This window comes from Antechinus flavipes, chromosome 1 (assembly GCF_016432865.1).
Source record: "Antechinus flavipes isolate AdamAnt ecotype Samford, QLD, Australia chromosome 1, AdamAnt_v2, whole genome shotgun sequence".
Taxonomy (NCBI): domain Eukaryota; kingdom Metazoa; phylum Chordata; class Mammalia; order Dasyuromorphia; family Dasyuridae; genus Antechinus; species Antechinus flavipes.
This window is the reverse complement of record NC_067398.1, coordinates 343,202,619-343,216,684: the sequence shown is the minus strand read 5'-3', so window position 1 is coordinate 343,216,684 and position 14,066 is coordinate 343,202,619. Positions and strand designations below refer to the sequence as shown.

General features: G+C 38.6%; 1 protein-coding gene across 3 annotated transcripts; it reads left to right on the top strand.

The window, feature by feature from the left end:
* The first annotated feature begins 42 nt into the window (after positions 1-42).
* Positions 43-13,228, top strand: RNPS1 (RNA binding protein with serine rich domain 1). 3 transcript variants are annotated; one of them, XM_051969542.1, is made up of 8 exons: positions 43-131; positions 2,450-2,639; positions 2,891-3,046; positions 3,757-3,948; positions 4,767-4,869; positions 8,628-8,781; positions 11,096-11,237; positions 12,249-13,228. In XM_051969542.1, the coding sequence occupies exons 2-8, from the start codon at positions 2,569-2,571 to the stop codon at positions 12,346-12,348; spliced, it is 918 nt and encodes a 305-aa protein (XP_051825502.1). In that variant the 5' UTR covers positions 43-131; positions 2,450-2,568; the 3' UTR covers positions 12,349-13,228. The 3 variants fall into 3 exon arrangements, with proteins under 3 accessions (XP_051825502.1, XP_051825500.1, XP_051825501.1); XM_051969540.1 differs by having other exon boundaries at positions 3,754-3,948; XM_051969541.1 differs by lacking the exon at positions 43-131 and adding an exon at positions 490-508 and having other exon boundaries at positions 3,754-3,948.
* The last annotated feature ends 838 nt before the right edge of the window (positions 13,229-14,066 follow it).

Below are 14,066 nucleotides of genomic sequence, written 5' to 3'. Positions count from 1 at the left end.
TAAGACGTAGCCAATTGCGTCAATACCCTGCGCAGCGTTCTGTCTTCCCGCCCTTACGCGCAGCGTCATTTCTGGTCGCCGGAGAGTGCGGGAGGAGGAACGGGCAGTGGAGGCGCTGGACTTAAGAAGATGTAAGTGTGGAGAAGAATCCGGCCCCATCCGGGGCTCTGTCCGCCCCGCGCTTGCCTGGGGCCGGCCGCCATCCCCTGGAAGGTGGATGGCGGACATGGACCAGCGCCTCACGGGCGGAAGGAGTCCCGGATGGACCCGACGGGATCGTGGTTTGAGAAAGAAAGCGGGCCCCGGCCTGGCCCTAGGGGGAGGAGCCAAAGGACGGAGGGAGGGGGCCCGAAGCTGGAGGGAAGGAAGCCGGGGATGCCGGGGCGGGGTGGCGGCCTGGCTGGAGGTCGTGGGGGACGCGGGGAGGGGGCGAGAGGCCCGAGACCGGGCAAGCCCATTAGCGAGAGGTCAGCAGTAATGCCGGAGAAGGAAGGGCCGGAGCAAACGGGTAATGTCGGGGGGGGGGCGGGGAGCTTGCCCCACCGAACCTGGCTCTTTCCCAGAGCTTTTTGTGATTATTTCACGTGAAAATTGAGCTAGCTTAAGCTTCAAAATTTAAAGAAAAATTAAAAATGAGCGTCTCTGAAGGCTTAGACTTTGAGAGGACAAACTGTAAGGTAGCCCTTTTAGGGAAGACGGAAGTAACTGAGAGCTTAGGTTTGAAAGATTTTTTTTATGTAACAGGAGCCTCCTATATCCTTTCATTTTGGCACCTGAATATAAGCCCCTGTTGAGATAAAATTTACCTAATTGTTTGTTAGGTGGGTGATCACTATCTGCATAGAAGACTGGTCAGTCTAGTTTACTCAGAGTCCACAGTCTCAAAGACGTCCGAGGCATTTTATTGCTGGCATTTGTGTGTGGGTTCTTCTAGAAACTGTCCAAGTTGAGGACGGATTTGCATTTAAAAGACTCTCAAAGGGAGAAATGCCCATTTCCTAATTTGATGCGAATGGAAAGAAACCTGTTTACTCTTGTCATGTCCTCACACCTTACAGTTTGTCCTGCCAGCTGTTAAATTGTTAAAACGGGATCCTCGATTCAGATATCCTCCTGCCTTTTTCTCTCTAATCATATATCCAGAGCTGCTTGGCTCCGACTGCAAAGGTCAAGGGTTCTTCTCTACACTTTGGTGCAGTCTTCTGCTTTTGCCAGTCATTCCAGGGATGGCAAGTATAAAAATGGGCCCTGGACTAAAATAGTGTTTTGTTTCCCAGATAGAATACCCAATATATACAAGTGCCAGGTGTAGTCAATGTACTAGCCCCAACTCAGATCTGGGCTTCCAATTTTAAGAAGTGGAGGTTGGAACAGGTGTATCAGTTTTATGTAAATAAGCTCAATTACTGAATCTCACATAAAACATGTGATACCTGATTGTAAGAATTTTAAGATTCCTTAGTGAAGAGCACTTGGCCTAGAGCTGTCCTCAAAGCCAGGAAGAACTGCCTTCAAGCTCTGTATCTTGACTGACAGATGCTGACTTTCTCATCCTGGGCAAGTCATTTCTCTCTCAAGCGTTCTAGACAACTCTTTAAAATTAGAAATTTCAAAGAAGATGCCAGCCTGCATCTTCCTCATCTGGTAGTTCTCTATGGAATAAAGTCATAGCATCTTAAAATAATATTTTTTAATCTTTGTTAAAAGAGAAGGCTCCTTGGGAGTCTGGGGAAGGGATATGTTCAGATAGTAAATTAAAAACAGAAAGTATCCATTCACATATTTAAAGGGAAGAAAGGTAAGAAGATAGATATTTTAAGGGATAATTGTATTAGCTTTTAATGTAAACAGAAACTTTAAAGCTTTCATTAGGTTGATATTAAATGCTTTAATATCAATATTTCTTAACCCTGAAGTGGTAGTAGTCTGTTATAACAGGATTTTCTATGTTTAAATTACGGCAATAAACTTAGCAAGAATCGAACCAAGAATAGGTCTCCTGTAATCTAGAGAGCCCTGGTGGTTTGTGCTCTTGTCTTCTATGTGATGACTAAATTGTATTCCAAAGGCGCGGGGGGAGGGGGAGGTAAAGAAGCTTTTCACCTTCCCTTGGTGAAATGGAGCTTGCCACCTATGAAGGATATCTTCCTTTTCCTCTCACTCCCCTTCCTCCAAGTCTGCTTTGATAAGAAAATACCAGGGTAAGGTGAAAACTCCTTTAGAGTCAAGAGAAAGCCTGTGTGAGATGGAATTATCCCTGTGATTAGCTTCTTCCTCAGCCTGTTTGTTCTGCAGCATTCTGCTAGAACATTCAATGTATGTGGTGTTAAATCCATGGTCTTTCTTTCACCTCTTTACCCTATCTCCACACTGCTGAATTTTTTTTTTTTTACTGCAAAATAGATTTGTTGCCTTTGATTCTTTTTAAATCCTTTTATCTTGTTATTAGGCTGCTCTATGGAGTAAATTCGATTAGGGATCGGTTCTCAGAATCAAGGAGTTAGAAGTGAGAGCTCAGATAAGTGAGTACTTATCCAGTACTGCTTTGAACCACCTCAGAAGGGGAGAATGGATTTATCAGGAATGAAAAAGAAGAGCTTGCTAGGAGTCAAAGAAAATAATAAAAAGTCCAGCACTCGGTAATCCTTCTGTCAGCTTTTTCTAGTGCTAATTTTGGGATAGCCATTGCTAGGGATCCCTCAGGAAGGGCAAAAGTTGGAATTGTTTGCTTGTTCTTAGTGAAAGCTTCCATAAACAAGTGGTCGTTTTGCCCTGTAATTAACTGGGATCCCTGCAAGCTTTTGGATGCCCTGTCTTTTAAGCTGTGGCATATTGTTTCAGGCTGTGGTTGGAAGTGGCATAATTCTCACAGACTTTTCCCCCTCTCTAGGGCTCCCTCTCCCACCAAACGTAAAGATAGAACAGATGACAAGTCAAAGGATCGGTCTAAAGATAAAGGGGCCACTAAAGAATCAAGTGAAAAGGACCGTGGAAGAGACAAAGCTCGTAAGAGGCGCAGTGCCTCCAGTGGTAGCAGCACCTCCAGGTGGGGATTATTTTTTGTTTTGTGTTGAGTTTGTTTTTTGTTTTAAGGATTTCTGTTTATTTTATTTATTTACATGAGCTGGGGAGAACTGAATGCAGATATAGTCTGATTACAGGGGTGATTTCTAGTTGGCAGCCTCTTCATATGACAGATAAACAGTGTTCTGGTGGCCTGTTGTCTCTTGGAAAAACTTTTAAAGATAGGCTTTTTGACTGTAGGGAGTTAGTAGAGTTAGGGCTAATTCTCTTCCATGTTAGTGTGGCAAGGTGTGTGATTCTCAGGCTTATTTGTTTTGATGAACATTGCTATTAATCAGTCTGTAATATAAATTCTATTTTTAGACCTGTTCAATTTGTATATATGGCGGGAGAATTAAGTATAGTTCTCATTCTCCATACCATTGACTAAGTACTAACCTTTAGATTTCTTCTCTTTGGAACATGTGGTTGATTTCCTGTTATTGCTCAGGAGTTTGGCCTCACCTTAAATGTTTCTTCTTAAATTTCTTCATCAATCAAACAAATAGAGACATTGTGGGTATTAGAAGTAATATTATTCCCTAAAGAGTAGTAAAATAAACTGTGGACTTCTCTCTTTAAGAGCATTATCATTGAGCCTAAGATCTTCTAATTGCAGTTTGAAAATTATTCTTTTCCCGTTTCTACTCAGCCTGTGGCCTTTTTACTCCTCTCCACCTCATTACTCAGCAGGTCTCGATCCAGTTCCACCTCCAGCTCTGGCTCTAGTACTAGCACTGGCTCTAGCAGTGGTTCCAGCTCTTCTTCTGCATCTAGCCGGTCTGGAAGTTCTAGCACCTCCCGAAGTTCCAGTTCCAGCAGTTCCTCTGGATCTCCAAGTCCCTCTAGAAGAAGGCATGACAATAGGAGGCGGTCCCGTTCCAAGTGAGTGTTAGCCTAAATCTCTCCTGTCTCTTCTATTATACTCTGTAGCCAGTTGGTGGGTGATGTGGTGATTGGTAAGCTGAGAAAAGTTACCAATTTTTTTTCTTCTATTTTTTAAAATTTGAGTGTGGGTGATATATATATATATGTTTTTTTTTTTACCCTAGAGTCAGAATATTTGACATAATATTAACTATTATTTGGCAGCCTGATAGGCTAGAAAGTGATCAGATTTTTAAAAATCAATCATTCATTTATTAAGTATCCACTATAACCCAGGCACTGTGCTACACACTGGGGATACAAAAAGACAAAACAATCCTAAGAGTAATTGCCTTCCATGATCTAAATAAAGAAAAAAAGTCTTTTAAGGACTTTTTACATTCAGTAAAATTGTGCAGTCTCTTTGGGATTACCAGAAATTGCATGTTATTATCTAGTGGAAAAGGCTTCTTTTGAAAACATTATTTGTATCCTAGTACACTATAAGAAATGAAGCGAAGGGGAAGTTTTTAGATTGTTTATGGGACAACTAACATGGGAATGTTTTGCATAATTTTTCATTGTATAATTGTCACATTGTTTGCCTTCTTGATGGGTAGCGGAGGAGTTGGAGGAAGAGAATTTGGAACTAAGTGTTTTTTAAAAGAATATTAAGAATAAATAAGGAAAAAAATAAAACACTAATTGTAAACTAAAGTGGAACCATGTCACCATGTGCTTTGAAATTCTGCATCATCTTAAAGATATAGGGAAATTGTAATTATTGTGTGATATAATTGAGAGGTTGATGGAATGTCTGGTATTTTTTGAATCAGATCAAAACCACCTAAAAGGGATGAAAAAGAACGGAAGAGACGAAGTCCTTCACCCAAACCCACCAAAGTACATATTGGAAGGCTTACTAGAAATGTGACGAAGGTAAGAAATTTAGCCTTGGGAGCAGTCATTGAGACACCATTTACTTGTATGTGTCCTACTTTCAGGGAGTTGCTTGGTCCTAGGAGTTAAAAACTAATTAATTTTAGTTGTGCTAGCCAATTCTACATATGACATAAGAAAGTAATAGATATTATGCAATATAATACCAATTTCAAAACACTGTTCTAGGAAAAAACCTTGAATTTAGAATGCACCAACCTGGGTTTCAGACCCCAATTCTACTTTTGTGTGACTGACACTGTTTTCTTACCTTTAAAATGAGTTGAGTTAAACATCTGACCTATCTTATTAAGTACCCACTTCGGATTCTTGTCCCTCTGCAATGTTTATATTAAAGTTAGTATTTCCTGGATATTTCCAGTGGTGAGTCACGGGACAACTTTTGGATTTAGAAATAGGGGGAGAAGTTGCTCTCAGTGAAGTAAACCATGATTGATTAGTTTCACATGTGATAGATTGTTAAGTGATTCAAGACTTTTTTTAATTATTATTATTATTTTGCCCAAGGTTATTTTATTTTATTTATTCTTTAAATAACTTTTTATTGACAGAACCCATGCCAGGGTAATTTTTTACAGCATTATCCCTTGCATTCACTTCTGTTACAATGTTTCCCCTCCCCCAGATGGCAAGTAGTCCTTTACATGTTGAATAGGTTACAGTATATCCTAGATAAAATATATGTGTGCAAAACTGAACAGTTTCTTTTTGCACAGGGAGAATTGGATTCAGAAGGTATAAACCTGGGAAGAAAAACAAAAATGCAAGCAGTTTATATTCATTTTCCAGTGTTCTTTCTTTAGGTGTAGCTGCTTCTGTCCATCCTTGATCAATTGAAACTAAATTAGCTCTCTTTATCAAAGAGATCCACTTCCATCAGAATACATCCTCATACAGTATCATTGTTGAGGTATATAATGATCTCCTGGTTCTGCTCATTTCACTTAGCATCAGTTCATGTAAGTCTTGTCAGTCCTCTTTGTATTCATCCTGCTGGTCATTCCTTACAGAACAATAATATTCCATAACGTTCATATACCACAATTTACTCAACCATTCTCCAATTGATGGGCATCCTTTCATTTTCCAGCTTCTAGCCACTACAAACAGGGCTGCCACAAACATTTTGGCACATATAGGTCCCTTTCCCTTCTTTAGTATCTCTTTGGGGTATAAGTCCAGTAGAAACACTGCTGGATCAGAGGGTATGCAGTTTGATAACTTTTTGAGCATAGTTCCAAATTACTCTCCAGAATGGCTGGATGTGTTCACAATTCCACCAATAATGTATCAGTGTCCCTGTTTTCCCACATCCCCTCCAACATTCCTCATTATCTTTCCCTGTAACTCTAGCCAATCTGACAGGTGTGTAGTGGTATCTCAGAGTTGTCTTAATTTGCATTTCTCTGATTAATAATGATTTGGAACATATTTTCATATGTCTATAAATAGTTTCAATTTCTTCATCTGAGAATTCTCTGTTCATATCCTTTGACTATCAATTGGAGAATGGTTTGATTTCTTATAAATTAGAGTCAATTCTCTATATATTTTGGAAATGAGTCCTTTATCAGAACCTTGACTGTAAACATGTGTTTTCCCAGTTTATTGTTTCTAATCTTGTCTGCATTTGTTTTGTTTGTACAAAAACTTTTCAATTTGATATAATCAAAATTTTCTATTTTGTGGTCAGTAGTGATCTCTAGTTCTTCTTTGGTCATAAATTCCTCCCTCTTCCACAGGTCTGAGAGGTAAACTATCCTATGCTCTTCCAATTTATTTATAATCTCATTCTTTAGATTCAGGACATTCTTGATTCAGAAGCTAAGGATTTCCAAACTAATGAACTTTTTGAACTATTAATAGACCTTATAATCTTTTTTAAGTAGGACTTTTGTTTTATTTTCATTTCCAGCCTTTCTCCTCTTCTTCCAAAAGTCCTATTTGGAGTATGGTTTTTTCAATTAAATTAATTTATTTTAGAATGTTTACAAATAGACCCTTTATTGGGCTTCTCTTAAATATAAACAACAGTCAGAAAAATTTAGATTAATCCCCTTGGTAATCATTGAACTATAAACATAGAACCAAAGAGATGTGAATAACTTCTACCCCAAAAGTCCTTAACTTTTTTAAAAAACAAGTTATTGGACAATGTGTTAAAACCCTATTTTTAATGCCATCCTTAATGAAACATTCTAAATAGATATGAAAACTTAATATTAAAAATCATACTGTACTGTCAAAAATAAGAAGAGAAAGAAAACATCCCTCTCCCAGTTGTGGGTAAGAGATACATTCTTAACAAGAGAGAAATAATAATCACAAAAGGCAAAATAGATACATTTGGTTACATGAAACAAAAGCTTCTACACAGACAATATTAATGAACCTAGGATAAAAAAGGATCGGGTGAGGAAGGAAATCTGTATCAAATTTCTTTGCGTAAAAATTTGGTATCTTAAGATAGAAAAACAAAACTATGTAAGACTAATAGCCACCATCCAAGAGATAAATAACCAAAGGATATGAAGTTTTCAAAAGAAAAACTGCACAGTATTCACAACCACATTTTTTTTTTTAAAGATTCTTGGTCTCTAATAGAGAAATGAAAATCAATATAACTCTTGTTTCACCTCACCTCCTGCATATTGGTAAAAATGATAAAAATGGCAATAGATAGTGACTAAAATGTCGGTACCCTTATGACTAGAGATTTCATTACTAATTGTAGATGTCAAGGAAGCCTTTGATAAGAAAGTTCCCATATATCAAATACTTGTAGCAATGTTTTTTGTGATAGCTAAGAATTGGAAACAAAGTAGAAGCCCAACAGGGAGTTGGCTAAACAAATTGTTGTTTGTAAATGCAATGATTATTACTGTGCTATAAGAAAAGAAATATGATGAGCACAGAAAAGTATGGAAAGATGGATATGAGCTGAGCAGAGCCAAGAAAACAATATATACAAAAACAATGTAAACAGAAAAAACATCACCACACTAAAAAATAAAAAATGACTCACAAAATTAGAACAGTCAAATGGGACTTGAATGAAGAACTTTGAAAGGACAGCCCCAATTTGCCCCTTCTTGGAAGTAGTAAATCCACAAGTGTTACACACTGCGTGTCTTCCGACTTTTCAGTGTATCATTCAGTTACAGTGATTATTTTTTTCCTCTTTAAAAAAAGCTGTTATACAGTGTGACTCTCTAGGAGAGAGATGGAGGATAACTATGGTGATAGAAATTAATAAAAACTTAAGACTTTAAGAAAAAATTCTATCCACACTTGTAATTTTACAAATGAGAAAACTGAGCATCAGAGGTTAAAGCACTTGCCTGAGTAAATGGCAGAACTGAGATTTGAATCTAGAACTTCTTTTCCAATCCATCATGCTGCCCTTTGGCATGTCACCCAACATGTCACCAACATAACAGTCATGAGATTTTAAACCTGGTAAATTGCTCCTCCTTCCAGGGACCTACTCCCTTGTTTGAAGGATGGAATTTAGTTATCTCCATGTCAGTTATAAAAGTATGACTGGGATCTGTTCTAGACTTTTGCTTTTAAGAATTATAACACTTTCAAACCCCTGGTAAGATGCCAGGTGATTACCCTATAGGTAGGAAACATTCACATGAGAATTTGATGGGAATTGCAGAAAGCATCTGTACTGCCTTTGTAATAGTTATTTATGTATGTATCTCCTTGTATTTCTATGTGATATCTCCTAGGATCACATCATGGAAATATTTTCCACTTATGGGAAAATTAAAATGATTGATATGCCTGTAGAAAGAATGCATCCTCATTTATCTAAAGGCTATGCATATGTGGAGTTTGAAAATCCAGATGAAGCTGAGAAGGCATTGAAGCACATGGATGGAGGTAAGTCTTTAGGCTAGAGAATAGGCCTTTAATTTGCTTCTAGCTTCTCATTTTTGCCTCTCTGGCAAAGGTCATAATAAAACTGCCTCCTCTGTCACCTCTTTACTCCAGACTTCTCACTTCAGAAAGCTCTAATGGTCCTGCTTTCACAGCACTACCATCTTACCTTTTCTTGTATTTACTGATAGCTAGCAATAATTTAGTCTCTTAAAGTTTCTAAAGTGCCTCTAATAGTATTTTGTTCTCACAGTCCTAGGAGCAAGGTAATATTTTATTTAAAAGGGAGCTAAGACAGGCAGAGATTCAGTGATGCTTCTGCCCAATCATGTAGCTAGTATTTGGGGTCAGATTTAAACTTGAATCTTTCCTGATACCTGGTCTGCTGCCCTGATTCAGCCCCAAGTTACTTATGAGCAAGTTGATCCAACTGCCCCCCCTTGGCTCTTCCTCCAGCTCTCCCCTTGAATTAGTCTTGTATATTGTATTCTGAATAGTCTGCGCCCTCCATTTCTCTTCATACTTTCTGGTGTTCTGTTCAACATGGTCCAGTTGGCATCCCCTTTACCTGCCCTACCTGGGTATACATAGTCCATTGCTCTTAGCCTTTACTCTCCCCTTCATTCCCCTTACTTAGAATCATTTAGTCAACCTGTGTACACGAGGTAAAATTGGTTTTGTAATCCTTCCTATCTAACCTATGGATTGCAGTTTGTCATAAAACAGGGATCATATGTGACCTTGTTTGTCCACCTCTCCTCATCCTTTCCAGATCCTTATTGTTCAGGGTTTGCGGAAGGCACCTAAAATGGCTGGAGGAAACCTGGGAAACACTAACCTCCAAACAAGATTATACTGTCCACTCAGGTCTGGTTATTTTTCCACATGAAACGACTTGTACACTGAGAAGGAAGACTTCCTTCCAGAACTTGGAGTACAGCCAAATACATCTTGGCTACTTTTGTTAAATAAAATGAACTATTTTGTTCAGCTAGAAATAAGAATGTCAAGTTGTGGGGTAATGCTAATATCCAGTGCAGTTTCTGGAGTATAGGCCCAGAGGATAAAGCAATGTCTTTATTATTAAGAGGCTATGTTCTAACAATACATCTTATTGACAGGAATCTAATCTAAAAATATAAATATTTTAGAAGTCATATGGGAGGCATAGGGATTTATTTTAGAACCAAGAAGGTACATAGGAAAGGAGACAGGGCTACCGTACAAGATGGGGAGGTGCATGAAGCATTTTTTGTCCAAGGCCTTATGTAGCCCAGCAATATAGAAAGTTATTTAGTCCAGTTCCTTTATTTTACACTTGAAACAAGGTCCAAGGAATAGGAATATCTTCTAGGTTCTTTTTCTTTCTAGTAAACCATACTGACTGTCTTCTTTGACACTTCATTCTGGACATACAAAAGCATGCCTTCTTTATTGTGGTGAAGAACCACCACAGGGAAACTGAAAAAGGGAGAGAGGAAGAGGAGAAAGCTACTGATTTTATCCTCTGCGTCTGGTTTAGGAATTTTTGCCTCTTGTGTCCTCTGAATCTAAGCCCTGGTCTTATATTAATTAAATTGTGAAAAAAAAATTTAAAATTTTCTTTTTTTGTTAGAGTATCATCACCTTGATCTAAGAATTTGTCTGGAAAGGATTTTTAACTGAGGTTTCTTTGTATTTTATTTCAGTCTTGATGCTCACGTGTGGATTTTCTCCTTAGCTACAATAAATCATAACAGTACTTTAGCGTTGGATAGTATTTATAAATTAAAATCCAAAGTAGTTCAAAGCCATGCCCCATTTGTTCAAGTAAAATAGGTGATGATATCATAGTAGCTACTATGATATTTCTGTCATTCTTGAGCTATTCCTTTAAATATATCCTATGCTAGTTATATATTGTCATTGGGCTGGCAGATGGAGATCCAGTGAGGTCTCTAATCTGGATGTAAGCAAAAATTGGGGTAGTGGTGATTGTTGTTGCCACCTGAAGCCTCTAGATCCACTGGTCTAGGATTTAATCCAAAACAAGGATTGAAAGGCAGAGATTGGTTAATTATTTCAGTCTGTCCAAGTCTCTGTGACCTGTCTTTGGCTCATTTTAAAGATGAGGAAATTGAGGTAAACCAGGTCAAATGATTTGCCCAGGGTTACACAGCTAGTAAACATCTGAAGCTGGATTCAAACTCACTTTTTCCTAACTGCAGGCTTAGTGTGGTATTCATTGAGCTACCTAGCTGCCCTAACAGCAGAGAAGGATCTCTGTAACTTGTCTTTTGTTTCATTGTCTGATGTAGTATGGATCTTTTCTTAACAGGACAAATTGATGGTCAGGAGATAACAGCCACTGCAGTACTGGCCCCCTGGCCCAGGCCCCCACCCAGACGATTTAGCCCACCCAGAAGGATGTTGCCACCACCCCCAATGTGGCGTAGATCACCGCCACGAATGAGGAGAAGGTAAACATTTTCATGAATCTGTGGTCTTTATTGTTTTAGCCTGTCTTCATGACATGATTTTTAGATTCTTAACTAAATTGATTGTCCTTTTCTGGATGCTCTAAGGATCCGCAATAGATTTCTTAAAAATATGTTATCCATAAGTGCATGTAATACTACAAATGTGACCTAACAAAGGCAGGTTTAGGCTGCTTTGTTGTGATAGCTAAGAATTGGAAACAAAGTAGATTCTTTGTTATGGGGGGGAGGAGGGGATGTACTTAGTACTAAGAATCTTGCTTAACAGGTCCTATCTTTGGGACTCAGTACTTGCTAGGAAAGAATTCAAAGGTTTAAGCGCAAGATTTTGGTTTTTAAAAGAATGGTTGTTCCTCACAAAACAAAAATTAATAGGGACAGCTATTCGAAGATAAAAGGGAAGAAGTAAATAAAGGATAAGAGAAAAGTAGTAGAGTCAGAGCCAACCTTTGTGTATCTTCAGAAAGATCTGGCCTTCACTGTGTTGATAGTGATGAAGTCAACAGCCAAAAACTGGAGTTTTTTGTTTGATTTGCCCAGTAACACTTCCTATGTAGTAAAACACAAACATTGTGATCCCTTAGTACACACACGCGCGCGCACTTTTTACCTGTTGACTTCTTTTGTACCTTGGAAAAGAATAAAATGCAATTTCTTCCAGAGATTCTCCTCTTCTGCCCCCTTCCCTCCCTCTCCCCCCCAAGTGAGATAATTGGAGTTAAGTGACTTCCCCAGAGTTACTTGGCTAGTATTAAATGTCTGAAGCCAGATTTGAATCCAGGGTCCTCCTCATTCCAGGGCTGATACTCTATCTACTATGCCATCTTGATGCCCCATTGTCTGGAGACTCTTAAAAAAGAAAAAAATATTTTCCTCATTGGCTCAATCTTAAGAGCTAAGAGTTAAAGTCCCATGTAAGAAGCCATATAGAAGTTTTACATCCTTGAACACTCTTTTTCAGTTTGGTCTAATGCAGTTTTCTCCTTCCAATAGGTCCCGATCTCCTAGGCGCAGATCTCCTGTCCGCCGACGATCACGCTCCCCAGGCCGCCGGCGCCACCGCAGCCGCTCTAGCTCCAATTCTTCCCGATAAAGCAGGGCAGCTATTCTCACTTGTAACTTAAATTTGATTCAATACAAACAATATTGGAGCATTTGTACTGAGGGTAGGGGAGAGAAAAAATGGGAACCAAGGACTGACTAGCAAAGGTTTAATGCATTGGATGTCTCCCTGTCCTTGAAAGCTTCTAGACAACAAATTTAATTCATTTCTCAGGCTGATTTTGGCTCACAGGAATATTGAAGATTCAGATCTAAATACTTTTTTTCTGGCCCAAACAGAAAGCTCAGCTGTTAACTTCTGAGAAAATCAGGAAAACAGCAGAGCCAGATCAAGCAAAGAAAAGATCAAGATGCTCAAGCCCTGTCCACCCCAAAGTGGCAGTGTTGTGTGTGTGTGTGTTTTTCCCCCCTTCTCCCTAAGTAAATTTTTGACAAATATGAAGACTTGATGCTTGCTTTTTGGCCAGGCTGATTTCCACTTTATCTCCTGCTAAAGCAAGACCAACAGTCAGTCTGCTGCTTTGAATTTTTTTTTCTCCTGATTTTGAAGTCCAGAAGACCCTGGGAAAAATAGATTTTTTCATTTTACTCCTTACTCATTGCTGTAAGTGGTTCTTTACACACACCAGTGACCACCTCTCTCAAAAATTGGTAAACAGATTATAGGCCAGCCCTTGGGTGCTGCCTCATCAAGGAGCCAGCCCTTTGAGGCTGTGGCCTCTTGAAAAACTAGCAGGTTAATTTTGCAAAATGTAAATTGCATTCTTGGCTTTTATTGTACAGTCGATACTAGAAAATTTCTGTGTTGAGTTTTGTATCTTTGTAGTATTTTAGATAATGTTGTGTTTGTACTTTTGTTGTGTAGAATGGAAGAAAATCGTATTGAATAAACCTCAAGGGTTGAAATATGATGGTTTCATTGATTCTTTACAGGCCTCTTGGGTCACTTTTTTGTTGGGATCTATTCTAAAATTCTAAAATAAACCCACAGAAGGATCATAGTCATAGTATACTTGATGTGCTGGTACATCTTTCAGTCAGAAATTTTAAAAATAAAGATCTCAGAGCAGCTTTTGTAGCAAGAGCTCAGAATTCTCTGTAGCTCCAGGTTAGAATTTTTATTCTTTGTTTTTGACAAAGTGAAACAGGCTTTTGTGTTGCTTTTGCCTCCCCTTAAATGGACCCAACTTTATTCCAAAATGGCCTCAAACAGTAATTGAGTGGTGCCCCAGGGAAAATCACTGGATTTGAAATTGGAGGCTATATTTCTTCCAATCAGAAATCCTCTGGTTCAATCATTTGTTCAGGATAGATGAATAAAAAATATGAATGGATGGACTGGGCTCATAAAATAAGGCCAATAAATTTTGAGTTTAAATTATGAACCTAGCCAGAAACTCTTAAGACATCTTTTGAGGTTTCCATAATCAAAATTTACATTTCTTTGGGCAGATAACCAGTAAATAAAGGTATGAGACTTATATGAACATGGAAGGGAAAGGAAAAAAAGAAAAGAGCTGTGGTTGCTTAACTGGCCAGTTCCAATTAGATTCCCAGTGTGGGACAGCTTCTACTGCTCACAGAAGAAGGAGGTGATGTCAGGATGTGCAAGTGAATTGGATTTAAATGAGGGAGACCTGTGCTGGGCCTGGAGTCAGGAAGATCTGACTTCAGACACTGATGTAAAAACTAAGAATACAAAGAAAGGCAAAACAGCTCCTAACCTCAGATAGCTCACACTCTAATGAG

Excerpts from the sequence above, each read along its gene's own strand:
- RNPS1 (XM_051969540.1), top strand. The coding sequence starts at position 2,569 with ATGGATTTATCAGGAATGAAAAAGAAGAGCTTGCTAGGAGTCAAAGAA. Across the intron at positions 4,870-8,627 it reads TTACTAGAAATGTGACGAAG|GATCACATCATGGAAATATT; the intron begins GTAAGAAATTTA and ends GATATCTCCTAG. Across the intron at positions 8,782-11,095 it reads ATTGAAGCACATGGATGGAG|GACAAATTGATGGTCAGGAG; the intron begins GTAAGTCTTTAG and ends TTTTCTTAACAG.